This window comes from Rhinopithecus bieti, unplaced genomic scaffold, assembly GCF_001698545.2.
Source record: "Rhinopithecus bieti isolate Rb0 unplaced genomic scaffold, ASM169854v2 scaffold_3763, whole genome shotgun sequence".
NCBI classification, from domain to species: Eukaryota; Metazoa; Chordata; class Mammalia; order Primates; family Cercopithecidae; genus Rhinopithecus; species Rhinopithecus bieti.
Genome location: NW_016804379.1, coordinates 1,921,462 through 1,944,798, shown reverse-complemented (window position 1 = coordinate 1,944,798; position 23,337 = coordinate 1,921,462). Strand labels below are relative to the sequence as shown.

At 43.2% G+C, this 23,337-nt stretch overlaps 1 protein-coding gene across 1 annotated transcript in view; it reads left to right on the top strand.

Moving 5' to 3' along the window:
- The window catches only part of STYXL2 (serine/threonine/tyrosine interacting like 2), a 42,846-nt gene extending 36,054 nt beyond the window's left edge, over positions 1 to 6,792 (top strand). The window contains exon 6 of the mRNA XM_017867613.1: positions 3,422 to 6,792. Coding sequence (XP_017723102.1) covers positions 3,422 to 6,255 — 2,834 coding nt within the window. The 3' untranslated portion in view covers positions 6,256 to 6,792. The remainder of the gene's footprint in view (positions 1 to 3,421) is intronic.
- Positions 6,793 to 23,337: the final 16,545 nt, after the last annotated feature.

Sequence of the window (23,337 nt, the reverse complement as noted above, 5' to 3'; positions counted from 1 at the left end):
ACAGTGGCAAGGGGTGGCTTCTGGGCAAATACAGGTGTGGAGAGGGGTACGTTCTGAGGAAAGAGGGAATTTTGAATTGGGAGAGTATAGTACAATTGCCTGCCATATAAAGGCATACTGAGAGTGTAGAGAATCCAAATCCAGTCTTGCTCAAGTCTGATGCTCTTCCCCAGTAGCTGTACTCTTCAAAAAAAAATTTTTTTTTGAAAGGCCTTTTTTTGAGACAGAGTCTCACTCTGTCACCTAGGATGGAGTGCAGTAATGTGATCTTGGCTCACTACCTCCGCCTCCCAGATTCAAGCGATTCTCATGCCTCAGCCTCCTGATCAGCTGCAATTGCAGGCACGTGCCACTACTGCTCAGCTAATTTTTGTATTTTTAGTATTGACAAGGTTTCACCATGTTGGCCAGGCCAGTCTCAAACTCCTGACTTCAAGTGATCCACCACCTCGGCCTTCCATGGTGCTGGGATTACAAGTGTTAGCCACCGTGCCCGGCCTGTACTTTTCAAATTTTTAAAACAGGGACCCTCTTCACAATCAGCCCTGCTGGTAATCAAAATGGTAACTCTGCAAATTAGAAAAACACTACCTTCCTCAAACCATTTTACTGTTGGAAAATTTTCACCATAACCCAAGTATACTTTGATATTTTTATTTCGATGTGAAGAGCCCCCCTAGAGTTGTGCAGAGAAGAATCTATACAGCATCAGCCTACCTCTAACAGAGAAGACAGAAAATCCTGTTGCTGCTCTGGGTGAAGTGGGTAAAAATCCCTGAGTCTCCTCCACCCAGCCTCTCTCTTGTCCTTCTGGCTGCCCTTTAGGCTCCTCGGAGGAGTCCCAGTGTGCTAGGAAAATAGCAGGAAAAACGTAGCCCCCCAACCTGGTCTCCACCAGACTGAGTCTAAGTAGTATTTGATGCCCCTGTGAAGAAGACTGGCTGGTCATGTCCTGAAGCGTCCTGAAGTAAGCTGGTCTGGTGATTCCACCTCCAAAGAAAACCAGTGAGACTTTGAGACTAGTCACAGTATATGGTAGCCTGGTCAGATGGTGAAGGGGAGGTCCTTGTAAGGGACAGCTAAGCCCTGAGCTGAGGGTGAGAGGAGAAAAAAGACAAATGCTTCTGTAGATGCTCCATATAAGGCTTTTGCTTGTTTTTGTTTGTTTGTTTGTTTTTTTGTTTGTTTGTTTGTTTTGTTTTGGAGACAGAGTCTCAGTCTGTTGCCCAGGCTGGAGTGGAGTCGTGCGATCTCAGCTCACTGCAGCCTTTGCCTCCTGGGTTTAAGTGATACTCCTGCCTCAGCCTCCCGAATAGCTGGAATTACAGGCACCCACCACCACGCCCGGCTAATTTTTGTACTTTTAATAGAGGCAGGGTTTTGTCATGTTGGTCAGGCTGGTCTTGAACTCCTGGCCTCAAGTGATCCACCCACCTCGGCCTCCCAAAGTGCTGCGATTACAGATGTGAGCCACCACACCCTTGTTTGTTTCTTTTTGAGACAGGGTCTCATTCTGTTGCCTGAGCTGGAATGCAGTGGGACAATCACCACTCACTGCACTCTCAACCTCCTGGGCTCATGTGATCCTCCCACCTCAGCCTCCCAAGTAGCTGAGACTACAGGCGCTTGCCATGGTTTTTTGTTTTTGTTTTTGTTTTTCAGAGATGAGGTTTCGCTATGTTGCCAGGCCGGTCTCAAACTCCTAGCCTCAAGCGATCCTCCAACTTGTCCTCCCAAACTGCTGGGATTACACATATGAGCCACCACATCCTGGCCTGTGGCTTTGACTCTGCTGATTTACCTCCCTCTAGTGGCTGCTGGCTCTTGGCAGTAACACCTTTCATCATTACTGGGCCTCAAGTCCTCTGAATTTTCTGTCCCTGACCTCCTGTGTGACAAAGACATGACCTTAACTGCCGCAAAGATATAATAAGAAGTCACCTCCCCTCTCATATTGTTAGAGAGGATTTTTAACTGATTTAGCAAACATCCCCAAAGACTGTTGGCAAGTTAGACTGATGAGAGCAGGGAGGAAGGTCTCCAGTGGTCCCAGTCTGCATTTTAAACAGCTATTATGAGGAAGGCATAGGAGGCATATTTGTCACGTTCATGAAGGATGCAAAGCCCAAAGGGAGGCTAGAAGCAGGTAACTGATCTGTTGAATGGTAGAGTCAAGACTTGCAAAAGCTCCTGTAGGCTATAAAAACAGACACCCACCAAAAGATGTTAGTAGGAATTTGTGAAATTATCCTTAAGTTTAAAATGACTGCACATTAAAAGAACATGACTTAATTGGAGTTTTTAAAAAACGTTTTACAAGTTTCAGTTGACGGATGTAAAAGATAACTTGAGTTCACCGTGTGGCATATCTACCCATATTGCAAGCTTGTATGGCATCAGTAAAGCCCCAATGACCCAAACAAGGGTGGGGAAGGGCCCACTCTACTCTGTGTGAGTGAGTCAGTCCAAACCTGAAATATCTTGCTCCATCCTCAATAAAACTCCTAAAAAAAAAAAAAGAAAGAAAGAAAGAAAGAAAGAAAGAAAGAAAGAAAGAAAGAAAACAAAAAGAAAAAAGAAAAAGAAAAAAAATCCTGATAAATTCAAGTTTTGACCTGGAAGAAAGTAGCTAGAATAGTAAGAGAACATGAGAAGATGTTCAAATAATGTTTGAAGGACTCAGAATAGCCAGGAAAATAAATAAATATATATATGGAAGAATATGATAGCAATCTTCTTAAGGATTTTTGTATAAAGGCCCTGTTTCATACAATGTATTCATTGTTGACTTTATAATGTCAGAGCAGGAATATTAGATGCTTGTTACAGAAATTTATACTTTTCCCTAACATATGAAATAAATTTTGAATCACTAGAGTGATCCAAAAATGCATTGACTTGTGTCTATGTGCCCATGTGAGCTAATGAACTCCCCGTCACTGGAAGCACTCAGCAGTGGCTGGATGACAGGTATGACAGGTGATCCAGCATCAGGGATGTTGTAAAGGGAATTCTCAAGTTTAGGATGTGACTTATGATGCTTCCCGACACCGAGATTCTATTTCTCTGTGATTCATTTATCTTAGCCTCTCATTCCTTTTCTGCTTTATCACCCTTCCCCCTGTTCCTCTATTTCTCCTCCCTCTGATGCTCAGTTTGTGAGAAGAAAGTAGAAATGCACTCCAGTGTTTCTAATACAGGGCCAGTGGGGACTGTGGTGTCATACAGATGTGATGACCCCATCTGTAATATGGGGTCAGTGATGCTGAGCCCTCCTGTGTCTTGAACCGCCATGAACATCAGAGGCAAAGTAAACACCTTAAGTGCAGCACATTAAAACGCACTTACCAAAGAAAACAAACAAGAACGCTACAAGGAAGCCACTGTCATCACATCATTTTCTCTTGTGTTTTCTTTCCAGGGAAAGTCCTGGTCAGCAGCGAAATGGGCATCAGCCGGTCAGCAGTTCTAGTGGTCGCCTACCTGATGATCTTCCACAACATGGCCATCCTGGAGGCGTTGATGACTGTGCGTAAGAAGCGGGCCATCTACCCCAACGACGGCTTCCTGAAGCAGCTGCGGGAGCTCAACGAGAAGCTGATGGAGGAGAGAGAAGAGGACTATGGCAGGGAGGGGGGATCAGCTGAGGCTGAGGAGGGCGAGGGCATGGGGAGCACGCTCGGGGCCAGAGTGCACGCCCTGACGGTGGAGGAGGAGGACGACAGCGCCAGCCACCTGAGTGGCTCCTCCCTGGGGAAAGCCAGCCAGGCCTCCAAGCCCCTCACCCTCATTGACAACGAGGAGGAGGAGAAACTGTACGAGGAGTGGAAGAAGGGGCAGGGCCTCCCCTCGGGCAAGGTCCCCCAGGGTGGAGGTGGCCAGCGCTCAGCCTCCTCTGGCCAGGGTGGGGAGCAGCTCGAGGACGAGGACGAGGACGTGGAGAGGATCATCCAGGAGTGGCAGAGCCGAAACGAGAGGTACCAAGCAGAAGGGCACCGGAGGTGGGGAAGGGAGGAGGAAGAGGAGGAGGAGAGCGACGCTGGCTCCTCCGTAGGGAGGCGGCGGCGCACCCTGAGCGAGAGCAGCGCCTGGGAAAGCGTGAGCAGCCACGACATCTGGGTCCTGAAGCAGCAGCTGGAGCTGAACCGGCCGGACCACAGCGGGAGGCGCCGCTCAGACTCGATGTCCTCGGATAGCACCTGGGACGCGTGGAACGAGAGGCTGCTGGAGATTGAGAAGGAGGCATCCCGGCGGTACCATGCCAAGAGCAAGAGAGAGGAGGCCGCGGACAGGAGCTCAGAGGCAGGGAGCAGGGTGCGGGAGGATGACGAGGAGAGCTTGGGCTCTGAGGCCAGCTCCTTCTACAACTTCTGCAGCAGGAACAAGGACAAGCTCACTGCCCTGGAAAGATGGAAGATCAAGAGAATCCAATTTGGATTTCACAAGAAAGACTTGGAAGCAGGAGACAGCAGCAGTGAGCCCGGTGCAGAGGAGGCAGTAGGGGAGAAGAAGAATCCCTCGGATGTCAGCCTGACAGCCTACCAGGCCTGGAAGCTGAAACACCAGAAGAAGGTGGGCAGTGAGAACAGGGAGGAGGTGGTGGAGCTCAGCAAGGGGGAGGACTCGGCCTTGGCTAAGAAGAGGCAACGGAGGCTGGAGCTGCTGGAGAGAAGCCGGCAGACGCTGGAGGAGAGCCAGTCTATGGCAAGCTGGGAGGCGGACAGCTCCACGGCCAGCGGGAGCATTCCCCTGTCTGCGTTCTGGTCTGCAGCCCCCTCAGTCAGTGCTGATGGGGACACCGCGTCAGTACTGAGCACCCAGAGCCACCGCTCCCACCTGTCTCAGGCTGCAAGCAACATAGCGGGGTGTTCAACCTCCAATCCCACCACACCCCTGCCTAACCTGCCAGTGGGGCCTGGAGACACCATTTCTATTGCCAGTATCCAGACCTGGATTGCCAACGTAGTCAGCGAGACCCTTGCTCAGAAGCAAAATGAAATGCTGCTGTTGTCCCGCTCCCCGTCTGTTGCAAGCATGAAGGCAGTACCAGCGGCCAGTTGCCTGGTGGATGACCAAGTCTCCATGCTCAGTGGACAGAGCAGCTCCTCCTTGGGTGGCTGCCTGTTGCCTCAGAGCCAGGCAAGACTCAGCTCTGACATGCAGTCTGTGCTGTCCTGCAACACCACACTGAGCTCGCCCGCTGAAACTTCCAGGAGCAAAGTGAGGGGGACCAGCAAGCCCATCTACAGCCTCTTTGCTGACAATGTGGACCTAAAGGAACTTGGCCGGAAGGAAAAGGAGATGCAGATGGAGCTTAGGGAGAAGATGTCTGAGTACAAAATGGAAAAGCTGGCCTCAGACAACAAACGCAGCTCCCTCTTCAAGAAGAAGAAGGTCAAGGAAGATGAGGATGATGGTGTAGGTGATGGGGATGAGGACACTGACAGTGCCATAGGGAGCTTCCGATATTCTTCCCGCAGTAATTCCCAGAAACCTGAAACAGACACATCCTCCTCCCTGGCTATCTGTGATCACTACGCAAGTGGCAGCAGAGTTGGCAAAGAGATGGATAGCAGTATTAATAAGTGGCTCAGTGGCCTCAGGACAGAGGAAAAACCTCCTTTCCAAAGTGACTGGTCTGGAAGTTCCAGGGGGAAGTACTCCAGATCGTCCCTGCTCAGGGAGACAGAGTCTAAATCCTCCAGTTACAAGTTTTCCAAATCCCAGTCAGAGGAACAGGACACCTCCTCCTACCACGAGGCAAATGGCAACTCTGTAAGAAGCACTTCACGGTTCTCGTCTTCCTCCACCAGGGAGGGCAGAGAGATGCACAAGTTCTCCAGGTCCACGTACAGCGAGACCTCAAGTTCCCGAGAGGAGAGCAGCCCAGAGCCCTACTTCTTCCGCCGGACCCCAGAGCCCTCAGAAAGGGAAGAGTCCCCTGAGTCACAGCGCCCAAATTGGGCCAGGTCTAGGGACTGGGAAGATGTGGAAGAGTCATCCAAGTCAGACTTCTCTGAATTTGGAGCCAAGAGGAAATTCACCCAGAGCTTTATGAGGTCTGAAGAAGAGGGAGAGAAAGAGAGGACAGAAAACAGAGAAGAAGGGAGGTTTGCATCTGGACGGCAGTCCCAGTATCGAAGAAGCACTGACAGAGAGGAAGAGGAAGAAATGGACGATGAAGCCATCATTGCTGCTTGGAGACGTCGGCAAGAAGAAACCAGGACCAAGCTGCAGAGAAGGAGGGAGGACTGAGCTGCGGAAAAGCTGAGAACACTGAAATAAACCACTCACCTCAGCATAGGGCTCAGGGCACACATTGCCACCACCCATCAGGCGATGAGGATACAGAGAGGATCTTCCAGAGGGGCAGAGCCAGAATGAGAGGTACCAAGCATAAGGGCAGCAAAGGTGAAGTAGGGAGGAGGCAAGGACGGGGAGAACCATCAATATAAGGTCCAAATGCTGGACCAACTGACACCATTTTCTGTTGCCCAGCACCCTCTAAGCTTTGGTGTTTCACTTAGTGTATTTGATAGTGTTCATCACAGACTAGAGAGGTGAGCTTGGAAAAGCACTGTAGTTTATGTCAGAGACTCCAGTTTAGGCCATGAACATAGGACATGCTTCTGTCTGTAGACGTTTCACATGAAACCCAGAAAGTCTGTCCTATGGCAAGTCTGACCTCTCCTGGCAAAGCTCAGTTCTGATTTTTTTTTAATGTTTTGAGTCTCCAATAAAAATGGTATGTTGGCAAATAGTTCTTTATTCTGGTCATATTTAGCTCTTTGGATATTAGAAGAAAATCACTTTAAAAGACACAAATGTGTTATCCTGAGCCAGTCTCACCTTGTTTCACAAAAGTTGGGCCTCCAGACAATGCCATCATCATCTCATTATAAAAAATAACAAACAATTATTTAGCCTATGGTACAGTACAGTAGGAGACTACACTAGGAAAACCCTTGAGAGTAACAGAGGGAACTAGAGAAAGAGGGAATTCGTTTTATTGTGGCGAGAATGGCAAGATGTAAAGTAGAGAGAAGGCCTCTCTGGAAGGCAGAAAAACAAAAACAGAGCATGGGGAGAGAAGAAAATAAACCCAGTACAAGGAAATGGAGACATATTTTTATAAAATCTAGTAATCACCTTCGCTTCTTTTTCCTAGGAGGATCACTGGGTAATGCAATGGATAGTACACTTGATTCTTCCCTGCGCTCTGAGTGGGCTAAGTTGGTGAGAATCTTTTACCTTTTGTTCCCAAGGCATGTCTTTCCCTAAAACACAGGTTGAGTTGCCAAATCAGGGAGACACTTTGAGCACTTTACAACAGTGATTGATGGACTGGTTTCTACAGTTCTTTTCAAGCTGCGGCACCTTGAAGGATTTGAAAACAACTAGGTGCTATGCAGGGGTCTGAGATGTCTTGATCAATCAAAAAATCCAATTCAGGAGACACAAATGGTGATGAAATGATTAATGAGAGGGAAGAAGAGTAAGGAGTAATCCACCAATGAGACAAATAGTAAGTGTTAATTATGTGATCACTTTTTCTAAAAGTGGAGTTTCATGGGCCGTGGAGATTACATAACCTTCCTATGTAGATTAGTTCAGCATCACGTATTTCAAAGAGCACAAAGATAAATATATCAAGGCAAACAGAAGCTGACTTGAACACAAACTCACAATGCCACATAGCTGCTGTTAAAGCAACTGAATTAATTTGCTTGCCTTCCCTCTATCACTTTAGCCCACCGTTCAGTTGCTAGTGGTACTTATCTCTCCTTCACTGATTGAGGACTTGAGAAAAAAAATACTGCTCAGTCTTTGCCCATTTGCCCCTTTTTCTTCTTTTGTTCGTCTTTAATCAATCTCAGCCCCTAGTTTCCAATGCTGGATGGGTCATTCCCACCTTAGAAAATGGTGTTATCAACCTGGCATGGTGCTGCGTGTCTATGGTCCCAGCTACTTGGGAGACTGAGATAGGAGGATCACTTGAGCCCAGGAGTTTGAGTCCAGCCCGGGCAACATAGCAGAACCCTCATCTCTTTTTTAGAAAGCATTATTCTAACACACCCCACAGCAAGAAGGCTGTTGTGGTCCATTTTACTTTCTGGGAGAGCTCTCATTTCACTCCTATAGAGAAGTTGTTGATATAGGCACAATTAACTGGGCATCTACTCTAGAAGGTTGACCTTCTGGAGAGAAGAATGGGAATATTCTTTGATGGGTCCCTTGTGCCCACCCATAAGGAGCCAATTAGCTCAGATCCCTACACATGTCTTTTTGGTTTTTTTTACTATAAGTAACAAAATCTATAAGTTGATCTCATGTCAAAGTAGACAAGAAATTAAAAAAAAAACAAAACAAAACTATTCTTAGTAAATCTCAACTCATACCCCACTGAATACATGTTGAACAAACATTTCAAGCATATTGGTTTGAAGAGTCACCCCAGTTTTTCTCCAGCCCTGGATGTGAGTCTGGGGGAAACAGACCATGGAGACTGCCTAGTTTGCTTTTAGTTGAGCTCTTAGGCTAGAGGGGCAATAATGACCCGTGTGGCCCACATGTAGACCAGCTGGGCTCACCAGAGGAAACCAGATGTCTCGGAGTGAAGCTTTCAAGAAATGCCTTTGCTTTCTGTGTCTCCAAAGATAGCTGCCTCGAGATCCTGTACTCAGGGAGGTGTCTGCCAGAGAATTCAGAATTCCGAATTTAACTTATTGCTGGAGTTTAGGGTATATTTTGGGAAACCACATCAATAGAAAATGTATTGGATTTATCATGAACTTGAAGAAATATCTGGGCTTTGAATTGTTAGAATCCCAAGGGTGACTTCTGAATTCTACCTAACCTAGTGTGTTAGGTTGCAAGCCAGCCTTCCAGCCTCCAAATGACAATTAAAGATATCTCAGTAAAAGTCCCCACAGGAAACAGATGGCACACCCAAAGTGGTGCCCGATAAGAATTTAATGCAGGGACCATTTGCAGAGGCATAGGAAGGAACGAGGGAGCCAAAAAGAAATAGTAAAGCACCCATGTGCTAGCAACATTGATACCACCCTAGCACTGAAGGGACAAAGCTGTTTCCAGAGCCCAGCAAGAGCCATCACCATGGAGAAAGCCACCTGACAACCTGGCAGAGGAGTAGGGAGAATAAATACCCTGCCCCTCTCTGCTCCTGGTTTTCTGTTCAATGCTAGTAACTTCCATGGACTAAACCTAACTGGAAGCAAGTGGGTGGGACAGCATAGTAGTCTGGAGAAGGACAATAAGTAGATCTGGAGGCAAACACAAAACTACCAGCACAGAGGTCAATATGTTTAAATGGAGAGGCCATCTCTGTAGGAGTTTTTCCACTGATGTCTGTCTGTCACTATACAATGAACACAAAATAGACTCTGTTAAGAATTCATCAACAGGCCGGTTGCGGTAGCTCACACCTGTAATCCCAGCACTTTGAGAGGCCGAGGCAGGCGGATCACCTGAGGTCAGGAGTTTGAGAGCAGCCTGGTCAACATGGAGAAATCCTGTCTCTACTGAAAATACAAAATTAGTTGGGCGTGGTGGCATATCCCTGTAATCCCAGCTACTCGGTGAGGCAAGAGAATCACGAACCCAGGAGGCAGAGGTTGCAGTGAGCCGAGATCATGGCATTGCACTCCAGCCTGGGCAACAAGAGTGAAACTTTGTCTCAAAAAAAAAAAAAATTCATTAATTCAAGTAGAGTTTCAGCTACATAAAACCAACTATCAGAGTCAATAATTTTGTTTTACAGAAAATAAAAAGAGGAACTGATCTGAATTACTTGAGCCCACTCCCAAGTCATATAAACCGTTCACTAGGAGAAAGCTCCCACATTATTCAGCACAGAGAATCATGCACTGAAAGGGGCCTTACAAGACAAAAGTCCTGCTCAGACTCCTGAGGTGAGGGCTGGGTAAGAGAGAGACAGAGAGAAGGAAAACAGATTGTTTTCTTCATCCAAAGGTAAGGCCCTGGAGGAAATGAGATCTATGGGGGCTGTGAAGAAATAAGAAATAAGATGTATCAGGCAGCATCCCAGCAGGAAACAGAAGGCATGCCCAAATTAGGGTGATTCAAGGGGGCGTTTTCTAAAGGAGCTATTCACAAAGGAGTGGACATGGTACAGGGTACAGGGTACAGGGAAACCACCAGGCACAGTTCACAGTCCAAAGCCAGGGGCCTCTCCTAGGCCTGGAGAGACAAGGGAGGAGCTGTTACTGGGCCCCTAGAGACACAGAGGGCTACGTGGAGGGGCTGTCTTAGGAGCTGAGACCTTGGGTCTAGAGAGCCAGCCTGATGTGACCCCACAGGAAAGGAGGCAGAGGACTTTAGCCCCTCTTACTCCAACCTCCATCAACCTCCCCACAGACCAAACCCAACCAAAACCCATAGGGAAGAGAGTTGGTGTGTGCAGTCCATTCTGTCAGCCCCATGGGACCCCAGGGAGAGTGGGGAGAAGGGTGGATATAGATCCAAAAGGGCAAATAGAAGATATACAACAAGGGCAAAATGTCAGGCTAGTGACATATTGTTGGTACTGCATTATGAAGACCCTGCTTTTAGTGTCTTGAATATTGCCAGAAGAGGAAATATTAATTTTTCTGGACTTTTAAAACTTATTTCTTGTGTTGTTTGGGAGAATTATCAACCAACGACAATTGAATAACTAGTAACCTGCCTTAAAGCATGCTACATAGAATTGCCCTTGTATGAAGAATCTTGAATAAAAATCTACACTGTTCTTAGGCACATCTACTCTTCGGAGTTCTGATTCAAGCCTCGTGCTTTAAAGCATCACCTATATTGTGAACCCTGCAACAAGTCTTCCCTCAGCTCCACTTGCTCTGCAAGATGCCTGCCATCTGTCCCAGGTACCACACAGAAACCACCTGCCCACCACCCTTCCACACATATACACGCAAGAGTGAATTTCATGTAAAACCTGTATATTAAGTCACACTATCCCCAAAATATCTGCCAGATGTAGTGTAAACCCATCCAGCAATTTTGCCTCATAGAGGTAATTAACAATATTCTATAATTTTAATCTCATAGGTTCCAAACAGTTCAGCAGTCATTTTCAGACACTGTGATCCTTGCAGTGTCTGTAAGCAAGCTGTGCATATAGATCAGCCAATGCAGGAGCCAGGCCACACCACTGCCCGCCATTCAGTCCCCTGGATCCTGAGTGGAAGTCCTTTAGAGCAGGGAGCAGACCCACTTGGATTAGCTTCATCTGTCTTTAGGCTCCTGAAGGCAGAAGTGGGATTCACCTTTGGTGGCAACCAAGACAGTGGCCTCAAACTAATCATTCGATTCCATTTAGCTCAGCTTGATAAGCATTTCTCGAATGCCAACCTTGCACTAGCACTGCACCAGGGTACTGTGCTATCAAGAGCACATGCTACATGAAGTCATGGAGGGTGGAGACAATCTCAAGTTAGAGAAAGACCCAGTCCCTCATGAGAAATAATTTTTGAAATATTTTCTGAGTTAAAGAACCCTCAAGCTCTCTGGGTCTGAACTTACTAGTGTGCCAAGTACATCAGAAGAGCATCAACCACTCACGCTTGAAACCTCACAGGCAGGTTTGACACCTTCCTTTGCCTCTTGCCTGCACCTGGGCCAGTAATTCTGCTCATTGCATTTGCTCTCTCCATTCTGTTATCACTACCACCTCCCCAAACCAGGTCTCAAAGTGAAGCCCTCAAGAAATGCCTTTGCTTTCTGTGTCTCCAAAGATAGCTGCCTCGAAGCTCTTGGTGTAGCACCTGGCACATGGTAAACATTTAATATAAGTGTTGGTTGTTTTTCAATTGGATTACAAAGTTGTGTTCTCAACTACTTTACCACACTGTGTCCAAACTAACTGACAAATATTATAGAATTGTATGTAACAAAGTGCAATTACTGAATTCTACTTAATGCTATGAACTGTCTAGGCACATTAAAATCATGTCTTATTTAATTATAATCCCACAATAATCCTGAGGGGTAGATATTCTTATCCTTCTGCACTAAATTCCTATAATAAGAAGCAGACTGTGGCAAGCATGGATAGACATAAACAAAGTGCTGTGCGATTTCAAAGGAGGGGGAGACTCATGTGGCCAAGGTGGCTGGAAGAGGTTTAACAGAGGAGAAGCTCCTAGAAGAACCTTGGAGGGTGAGGGGATCTCAGCAGGAAGGAAGTAGGTTGGGGTGGGAAAGCTGAGCCAGGGGGAAAAGCCTGAGCAAGGGCACAGAAGAGTGTTCCAAATGTTGTGCGGTTCACCCATGGCCAGAAGGTGAGGTGCATGAAGGGAGTAATACGGTAGGGCTGGAAAGGGTGGGGAAAGTGGTCCTTGAATGCCAAGTGAAGGAATTTAAGATTCATTTCATAGGTAATAGGAAACCGTTAAAGACTTTTTAGGCAGAGGAAAAAAGAACCAGAATTGGGAACTTGGGAAATTAATTTGGTCCTAGAGTAGATGCAAAGGAGATGAGGCTGGAACTGGCTAACAAGGTTACTGCAGTAGCCAGGTGGTATATAAAGGAGACCTTGTTTCCCACGTAGCCCTCTGTGTCTTTACTATATTTTTTGGCATCCTTGACCCTTCCTATGCCTCTGTAAATGATCCTTGCATTAAATTCTTATCAGTCACCACTTTGGGTGTGCTGTTTCCTGTTAAGCAGGAAAAAAAATTCCTCTTTTAAGCGTAAATTCCTTTTTAATCATAAAATGTGCTACACACTGGGCTAGGCTCTGGGCATTCAGCAGAAATCAAAACAAATCAAACTTGCCCTTAAGGAGCTAACACTTTTATTAAGGGAGATGGGCAGTAAACAAGTAATTTAGAATATTTGGAATATTATTTGGTTTTGGCCTGCCTACTTCTCTGCCTCTCCCTACTAGAATGTAAGCTCCATGGGGGGAGTTGGTATTCATTGCTGTATCCCCTGCAACTAGAAACCAGGCCTGGTCTAAGCAGGACTTCGCGCAAACATTTGTTTTTGTTCAAGACAATAAGTGCTCAGAAGGAAATTATCGGATTAATCTGATAGAAAACAATGACAGATGGGGTGTGGCATTATTTAAGACAGGGCAATCAGGGAGACATCTCCAGGAGGAGGTAATATTTAAGCTAAAACCTGGAGAAGGAGAAGGAGCCAGCCAAGCAAGGACCCAGCCAACACTGGGAAACGGACAAGGATACTGAGGTTTAGGGAGGAGAAATCACAAATTACCCAAGGCCATATGGCTACTCCATGTCGAAGCCAAATTCAAATTGAGAGTCTGATTTCAGTGCCCATACACCTTACAGGGTAGTAGCATCTGTAAAGTGCTTAGGACAATGCCTGGCACATAATAATTGCCCAGGAAGTTATCTTTTATATCCTCTACTGCATTTTAAGTTTTAAAATTATTCTTGTTTTGAAAGCATGGAAGTATTGATTAGCTAATTAATCCAGCATGGATCATATTTAGGACCCAAAGATGCCAGTTCATTTCTGTCTAGTTTCAGAGTAATCTTTTTCCTTTTTAAAAAATTTTCTCATGAGTGAGCAAGATGGTTAGGGTGTGATGAGATAGAGAATGTCACAGGATACTGGAGGTTGGAGGGAATTCCAGGCATCTTTGGGAGGTGCAAGAGTTTAGCCAGCTGCTTGGAAGAATAGCTCCTACTACAACTACACTGACTGCTGGGCCAGAGTTACTGAAAGCATCTCTCTCCAAGCCACAGGGATGCTGCGAGTGCATTAGTACAGCCAGTGTTGACAAATGTCCATGCTCTCAAAGGCAGAGAAGTGGCAGGGGTGGGGCAGAAGGGAGGGGAAAAATAAAGCAACTCCAAAGGCCATGATGGTAATAATTGGTCCTAGCCCTTGCTCTGTGCCATGCCAGCCACAACCAGCCTGCTGTGACCTCATTCACACAAAATGGCTAAGAGCTGTTCTGGGGGAACCAGACATTCCTCAAAGGAACACAGAGTAACTAAAACCCCTGTGGCAAGCAAAAGGGCAGACAGCAGGCATGACTCACTGCCTTTGCAGGACATTGAGAACATGTGGCTTAAATGGATCTTTCTCTTATTAACGTTTCTCAAACAAGAATGCAATGCAAACAAGCCCTTAAACAGGAAGGCAAGGCAAGTGATTTCCTGCTCCCAGCCCTGGTGGCCCCTGAGAGGGGCAGAGCAAAACAGGCCCCAGAATTGGACCACTTTTCTTTTTGGAATTCCATTTGGAAAGCTGATTGACCACCTCTCAGCCAGGTTCCATTCAACTCTGCTGAACAATACAGCAACTCTGCAAAGCAGGTATTAATACCACCTTGTTACAGATGGGAATACTCAGAGGGGTGCTATGGCTTGAATGTTTGTGTCCCCCCAGAATTCATATGCTAAAACCTAATCCCTAATGCCGTACTAAGAGGTGGGATCTTTAGGAGAAAATCAGGTCCTGAGGGCTCCATCTTCATGAATGGATTAGTGTCCCTACGAAAGAGGCCCCAGGGATCTTGCTTTCTCTTTCTGCCATGTGAGGACACAGCAAGAAGGCACTATCTTAAAAAGCAGAGAGCAAGCCTTTACCAGACACTAAATCTACTAGTGCCTTGATCTTGGACTTCCCAGCCTCTAGAACTGTGAGCAATACATTTCTATTGTTTATAAATTACACAGTCTATGGTAGTTTTTTATATAGCATGAATAGACTAAGACAAGGGGTTAATATAATATGCCCAGAATCACATAATAAGTAGGCAAGCAAGGATTTGAACCTAGCTATATCTGATTTTAAAGCCACTTTTTCTACCACACCATTTTGCCTTAAAAACATCTATGCCCAGGGAGAGATTAAAACTACAATTGCAGAGAAATCTGGAATCAGAGTACAGGGCAACTGATGGATTGGCCATTCAGAAGATACAGTCCCTGAACAAAGCCTGTGCTCCAGTTGGCCTTCCTCCATCGTCCGTGTTAGCCATCTCACTAATAAACAGTCCTGTGCAAAAGAGTGTCAGGAAGATGACAAGCAGGGAGCCCCCAGGGACTGCTCTTAAATAGGAGCTTTACTTAAAGGACAGGATGTTCAAAGAGGTTAAGATTTCTGTGCGCTCTCTCTTCCTGACTCCCAGGAGAGAAGCTTTCATTCCAGGGAGTCACAATATTTGTGCGTTTTTCAGACAGCGTTCTCTTTTTAAAGCTGCACAGTGCAGGTAGTTATGTAGCTCTCGATTTATTACAAAGGCTGCTGGTGTGGGGAGCAGGGAGGGGAATGGCAAAGAGGTGGAGGAGGGGAGTTTCAGCAGCTTTTTCTGGGTCGAGGCAGGATCTGTTCCCAGATCTGTTTTGGTGTGTGTGTGAGAGAGATATTAGGCAAATTACTTATCCCAACAGTGTCTCTCAAACCGAAGCAAAATTGCTGCCTGTTAGATAGCAATGGGGTCAGGATGAAAGAGGACTTCAGACAAGGACAAAATTTAGACAATTAGGTCTAAAAGTATACCTATTAATTATTGTTATTAATATATTTTAATAGGTATCTTCTAATACCTATTATTAATATATATTTTAATAGGTATTTTCTAATAGGTATTAGCAAATTTTAATAGGTATTGAGAAATACCTATTAAAATATATTAATGACAATAATTTGAGACCTGCCATAAAATATCTCCCTCATCAGCTTCATTTTTTACTCTTTCATTCGACAAGCATTTATGGGGTACTTACCATGGGACAAGAATTGTTCCGGGTGATGAAAATGCAATATCTTCCTCTGAAGAGTTCCAACGCAAGTCTGGTGAGTTTGCTAACAAAGACAGACACTCGAAGCCCAGGGGCTACTTCAGCTTTAAATCCCAGTGTTACACTCAATCCTTTGAGTTAAAGCCTCAGCTACGGTTAAAAAGTCTGTGAATTAGGGATAACTCGGTGGCATGGATTAGCCAGGATCTCTTTGAAAAGAGGACACCCAGACAGTAAGTTTTGATGGAGGAATATCAAAAGGTCCGGGAGCCTGGAAGTTGTGTCAGAAGACTAACGACGGCAATATGGGGCTATTTGCAAATCAAGACATGGACCTCCTTTCCTCCCTATTCAGTGCAGAGGTGCAGTGAATCCCAAAATATAGCAGAGCTCACTTTCCACATACTGGCCCTCCACTACAAAAAAATTTTCTTTTTCTTAAATCCAATATGTCAGCAGTTCAGTCAAGCTCATCAGTGCTTTTTATTTGATCAAGAAAATTGTAGAGTTTAGGCAATGATGTTTACTGGACACAAAATATATTGGTTCTGATATTATTATAAACTGGATGATTTTTCAAAATTGCAACTACTATAATAAAATATTTTCACCCCCTCATAATAAACAATATGATTTAAGTACTCAAAACTCTGGCTTTGCAGGCCTGACCCTCAGTGAAATCTCAGCTTTAAGAACAAGCTCTGTTGGAAATCATGCTAGATGAATGTGAATGGGCTGGCCATCAGATCCTTACAGCACCTCCATTGTCTCAGATACACCTGGCCAAGCAAGTGGGGTTTACTGTGGAAGACAAACAAACAGGGACAGTTCAGTTCCATGGAGATCATTCCAAAGTTCTCTCCCTTTAGCCTCAAAACACTATTTCATTAACCTGTGCATCTGTCTATGTAAGATGACTGCCATGGTGTGTTTGTTTCAGTGTGATAAAGTTAAGAAATGATCAAGAAAATCTTTACAATAAAATGGCATCACACATTATACTTTCATCTTTTTTGTTTTTAAATAAAATTATGTGCCTCTAAGTCTAATGTTTTCAGAAATTCCTCTCTGACTTGCTCTAGGACTCAGCTGCTTTTGTTGTAGCCCCAGCTTTCCCCGCTGTTTCTCCACAAATATCTCCCAGCTCGTCTCTGACAGCCTGTGTTGGATACACCCTGTGTTATCCCCTGTGTCTCCAGGACTCTCCAGGGCCTTTAAGTCAGCTGATGCCAGCACATCCTAGCTTTTGTGACTCTGCATAATCTCAGTGTTCACGCAATAACGAAAGCTAAGTGTTTGTAATCATCATTGTACAGATGCAAAAACAGATTCAAAGTTAAATTACTTGCCCGAGGTCAATCAACTAAGGAAAGGCAGAGTAGGGAATCTATGCCGTACCTTTGATCCCAGCTGCCACAATGTTTCCACTGTGTTACCCTTATTGAGTTGAGCTCTAGATCCTAAGCAATATTTAAAGGCATTTAAATTTTTTAATTAAAAATAATTAGTTAATAATTTAAGTGTGTCTATTATAACATTGCAAGTATTTTCTGATTTAATGTTATGGATTAGGAAAATGATTTTACACATTTTTCACATCTACCTCCATCCTCCAGTCATTAGGAGCTTTCCAGAATATTGTCAGTTTCCTTGAGGTGAGTCTGTTGTTTTTAATTTCCTTTTAAAATGAAATTGTGGGTTTCCGCAAGAATATCTTTAAAATTTCTAGACAACATTTTTTTTTTTCTCCCAAACTTCTTTTGACATGGTGGTATCTATTTGCCACATTTTAGTGTGGACTTTAACGTGAAAGAGTTGGACTCAAGAGTCCCATAAACAAATGAATGTTGGTTACATTAGATATGGTTACAGCCCACGGTTACTCAGTGATCTAACCTCATGATTAGTGTTAAACAAAAGTTTTCTGCCATTTTCTCCAGTAAATAACTAGACACCTCCTTAAAGCACCCAATCATTTGTGTGTATTTGTTTGTTTATCCAAATCTGTTTTGCATCTCTATATGAGATTGTGCACTGTCCCTGCATGCTGCCAGTAATGCTAAGTGCCACCATTTGTGGAGTGCCTGCAGGCACTATCCCAGATATTTCACAACAACCCTGTGAGACAGATGTGTCTATACCCATTTTACAGATGGGAAAATAGGTTCAGATAAGTTCAATTACTTACTCAAAGTCACATGTCTAGACTATCAGGGCTAACCTTAAAATACATTTCTGCCTGACCCTCTCTCCTCCTATGTGGCTTCCCAGTTACGAAGTGCTCCAACAGGTACAACATGGAATTCTGGAAGTTTAGAGACTTCTATGATACTCCTAATTTATTTTATCTGCCATTCCCAAGTCCCCAAATTAAGGACTAAAATCATAAATAACACTGGGCACATAACTTTTAATTTCGTGGTCTATAATATTGATGTTTCCTCAGTTGGATGTCCTGATCATGCCTGGGCTTATTTTCTGGTTGTTTCTTCTTCCTCTGGGGAAATAAATTTGATCTCGGAGCATCTGTTATTTTCTGGAACAATTTTCTCATTTTGCTTTAAGCTTACTGTAGGTATCAGGGTTGCTGGTGCACACCACAAACATTATTACTACCTATGGCTTCAGAATATTCGTGGAAAGGGAGAATGGCCTTTGTTAGTAATGCCACTATCAACTTTCTTAAGTTGCTAGTACTTGATGTTCTGGGTATTTGGAAGGAGACAGAAGAAAAATAGATACCGTGTTAATGGTGTTCTGCAGTTGAGGTGCCCTCTTCCCAGTGCCAAGAAAAAAGAGCTGTACCTATTACAGACGATTAATAGTTCTATTAGTGTATTACAAGGCCTGCAGCGCAAGGATGTTGGCGAGATTAGTAACTTGTGCAGACTTCTGCTGCCATTCAGAGTAAAGCCACTGTTTAAAGAGGGTTTAATTGCTGTGGTCTGAAAGACACATTAAGAATAACAGAAAACTCTTCATGTCAAAAGAGTTTCTTACCAGATGTACAGTTTCCAGATTGGAAAAGATGAAACTAACACCCAAGGATCAATTACAGAATCAATTAAAGAATATTAAAAGAGTAGATAATGAAGTGGGAACTGGGGTGCTACAGACCATTATACTTTTATTCAGTAACATTATTGACACTTCCCCCCTCCATTAACAAAAAAGAAAAAAAAAGCAAACACAGAACATGCAGAAAAACACAAAAAAGAAATTAAATTTAAAACTATCTATAATCATACCACTGGGAGAGAATCACCATTGATATTTTTCTAAGTATATAACATTTCACTCTCTATATATTTGAAATAATATGTACAGATGATTTTTAAAGTTAATTTTCACTTAGCATTTTGCCATGGAAGACATTTTTCTGTAACATGAGTTTTCATAACTTTATAATGCTCTATTTTTGGCTGGGACTACTGTACTTTACCAATCTCTATTATTGAACAACTTATGTTTTCTATTTTATGTTGTAAACAACACTAAAGCTGAGCGTGGTGGCACACACCTGTAGTCTCAGCTTCTCGGAGGCTGAGGAGGGAGGCTCATTTGAGCCTAGGAGTTCGAGACCAGACTCCTGGCAACATAGTGAGACCCCATCTCTAAAAAACAAACAAAAAACAACACTGAGATGAATCATTTGGTTATAAACAACACTGACATGAATCACATGGTTGTGTATCTGTCAAGTTATTTCTTCAGAATAAATTTCTATGAAGTCACTACCTCAATGCATACCTACTTATAAAACAAAAACTCCTTTGTAATGTGTTGCCAAATTGCCTTCTAGAAAGTATGTATAAATTCAGCATCAGCAATAATACCTAGTTCTCCATACTCCCACTTGTGCTTGGCATTATCAAATGCATTCACCGTGGCCAATATAATGTGAATAACGGCTAAGGTTGCTAAAGGCTTGCTGTGTGCCAGGCACTGTGCTAATGCTAAGAGCGTGTGCAAGTCAGCCATTTTTAGATCCTCCATCAGCCCAGCCAAGTGAGGCAAGCCTTGTTGTCCCAGGCCATTGTATGCTGCTCTCAAAGAGATTGCAAACTAAAACCCCAATCCTCTTTTATCTGATAAAGTTCACCTGTCAGCCACCCTGGCCATCCAAAATGACATACATGTAAAACATTGTACATGTATTATTTGGATAAAAAATAAAATTTTATTCCTAGTATGTTGTGTTTTTTAATGGAATTTTCTTGTGATATCTTTGTCTGGTTTTAGTATTAGGGTAATATTGGCCTCATAGAATAAATTGGGAAGTGTTCCTTCCATTTCTGTTTTAGGAAGAGTTTGTGAGGGATTGTTATTAATTCTTCTCTAAACTTTGGTTCAACAGTGAAACCATGTGGCCTGGGATTTTTGTGTGGGGGGGATGTTTTAAAATTACTAATTTCATCTTTAGTTTTTATAGATTTATTCAGGATTTCTATTTCTTCTTGAGTCAGTAGTTTGTGTCTTTCTAGGAATTTGTCCATTTCATATATGATATCCATTTTTTTTTTTTTTTTTTTGAGACGGAGTCTTGCTCTGTCGCCCAGGCTGGAGTGCAGTGGCGCGATCTTGGCTCACAGCAACATCTGCCTCCTGGGTTCCAACAAGTCTCCTGCCTCAGGCTCCTGAGTAGCTGGGATTACAGGCACATGCCACCATGCCCGGCTAAGTTTTGTATTTTTAGTAGAGACGGGTTGCACCATCAAACTCCTGACCTTGTGATCCGCCCACCTCAGCCTCCCAAAGTGCTGGGATTACAGTCATGAGCTACCGCGCCTGGCCATGATATCAAATTTGTTGGCATGCAGTTATTCATAGTATACCTTATGATCCTTTTTATTTTTGTAAGGTTGGTAACGACGTTTTGTCTTTCTCTTTCTTTCTTTCTTTCTTTCTTTCTTTCTTTCTTTCTTTCTTTCTTTCTTTCTTTCTTTCTTTCTTTCTTTCTTTTCTTGAGACTGAGTCTCGCTCTGTCACCTAGGCTGCAGCGCAATGGCACAATCTCAGCTCACTACAACCTCCACCTCCTGGGTTCAAGCGATTCTCCTGCCTCAACCTCCGGAGTAGCTGGGATTACAAGTGCATGCCGCCATGCCCAGCTAATTTTTTGTATTTTTGGTAGAGACGAGGCTTTACCATATCGACCAGGCCGGTCTCTTAACTCCTGACCTCAAGTGATCCATCCGCCTCGGCCTCTCAAAGTGCTGGGATTATAGCCACCACACCCTGCCTCTTTTTTTCTTTTCATTCCTGATTTTACTAATTTCTGTCTTCTCTCTTTTTTTTTCTTGGTAAGTTCAATTAAGGATAATGTCTATATTTTCTTGCTATATTAAACCTCTTATTAATATACAATGCCCTTTTTGTCTCTTGTAAACTTTTTTGATTTAAAGTCTATTTTGTCTGATATAGTCACCTTTGCTCTCTGTTGGTCCCTATTTGCATGGAATATCTTTTTTCATTTTTTCACTTTCAATGTATTTGTGACTTTGGATCTAAAGCAAGTCACTTGTAGACAGACTATATAGTCACATGCAGCATAATGACGTTTTAGTCAATGATGGACCACATATAGGATGGTGGTCTCATAAGATTATAACGCCATATATTTACTGTACCTTCTCTACATATGTTTAGGTGCACAAATATTTATAATCACCTAGAGTATTCAGTACAGTAACATGACATACAGGATTGTAACCTAAGAACAATAGGCTATGTATCACGTACTCCAGGTATGTAGTAGACTATTCTGTGTAGGTTTGTGTAAGTCCACTGTATGATGTTCACACAATGATGAAATCACGTAATGACACATTTCTCAGAATGTATTTATCATTAAGCAACACATGACTGTAACTATATTTGGATCCTGTGGGATTTTTTTATTCCATTCTGCCAATCTTTGTCTTTTGATTGGATAGTTTAATCATTTAGACAAATTAATTGCTGGTAAGGAGGGGCTTACTTCTGTCTTTCTAGTATTTGTTTTCGTTATGCCTTTTAACTTTTTTGTTTCTCATTTCCAACACTACTATCTTCTTTTTATATTTGGTTGATTTTATGAGAGTGAAGTCTTCAAATTCCTTTTAAAATTTCCTTTTGCATGTATGTATAGCTCTTTTATTTATGTTTACAATGGTGATTACATTTAACATCCTAAAGTTATAGCACTCTAATTTGAATTTATACCAGCTTAACTTCAATAATATGTAAAAACTCTGTTCCTTTATAGCTCCATCACCATCCCTTTTGGTTGGTGATGTCACAAAATTACATCTTCATACATTTTGTGCCCCAAACCATAAACTAACAAATCTATTATAGTCTCTTAAATTATATAGAAAACAAAATGTGAAGTTACAAACCAAAGTATAATTATACTAGTTTTAGACTAATAATTTTAAAAGTGCATTAATCTCTCAAATCATGCAGAAAACAAACAGTAGAGTTACAAACTATTGCTATAATAATATCAACTTTTATAATTCCCTATGTATTTACCTTTATCAAGATCTTTATTTGTTCAGATGGTTTCAAGTCACTGTCTAGTGTCTCTTCACTTTAACCTGGATGATTCTCTTTTGCATTTCTTGCAGAGCAAGTCTAATGGTCTAAAACTCCCTCTGCTTTTATCTGGGAATGCTTTAATTTGTCCCTCACTTTTTAAAGATAGTTTTGCTGGATGTAGGAGTTTTGGTTGACAATATTTTCTTTTAATGCTTTGAACGTATTAGCCCACTGCCTTCTAGCCTCCAAAGTTTCTGATGAGAAATACACTGATAATCTTATTGAGGATCCTTGTGTATGATGAGTCATTTCTCCCTTGAAGCTTTCAAGATTATTTTGGTCTTTATCTTTCCAAGATTTGAATATAATGTGCCTTGGTGTGGATTTCTTTGAGTTAATCTTACTTAGAGTTTGTTAAGCTTCTTGGATGTTTATGTTCATGTCTTTCATCCAGTTTGAGAAGTTTTTAGCCATTATTTATTCAAATATTCTCTCCTCCCCTTTCTCTCTCTTGTCTCCTTCTGGGACTTCATATGTTTGTTCACTTATTTGTGTCTCACAGGTCCCTTAGGCTCTCTTCACTTTACTTCAAATGTTTTTCTTCCTATTCCTCAGATTTTATAATTGTCATTGTCCTGTCTTCATGTTTGTTGATTCTTTCTTCTAACTGCTCAAATCTGCCCCTGAATCCCTCTAGTGAATTTTTTATTTCAGTTATTATACTTTCCATTTCCTGAATGTCTTGTTTCTTTTATGGTTTTCAATACCTTTATTGATATTTCCATTTTGTTCATACATTGTTTCCTTGACTTTCCCCATATCTTCTATTAGTAATTTGAGTGTCTTTAAAACAGTTGTTTTAGGGCCAAGCACAATGCTTCACATCTGTAATCTCAGCATTTTTGGAGGCCGAGAGGGGCAGATCACCTGAGCTCAGGAGTTCCAGACCAGCCTGGCCAACATGGTGAAACCCCCGCCTCTACTAAAAATACAAAAGTTAGCTGTTCATGGTGATGTGTGCCAGTAATCCCAGCTACTTGGGAGGCTGCAGCAG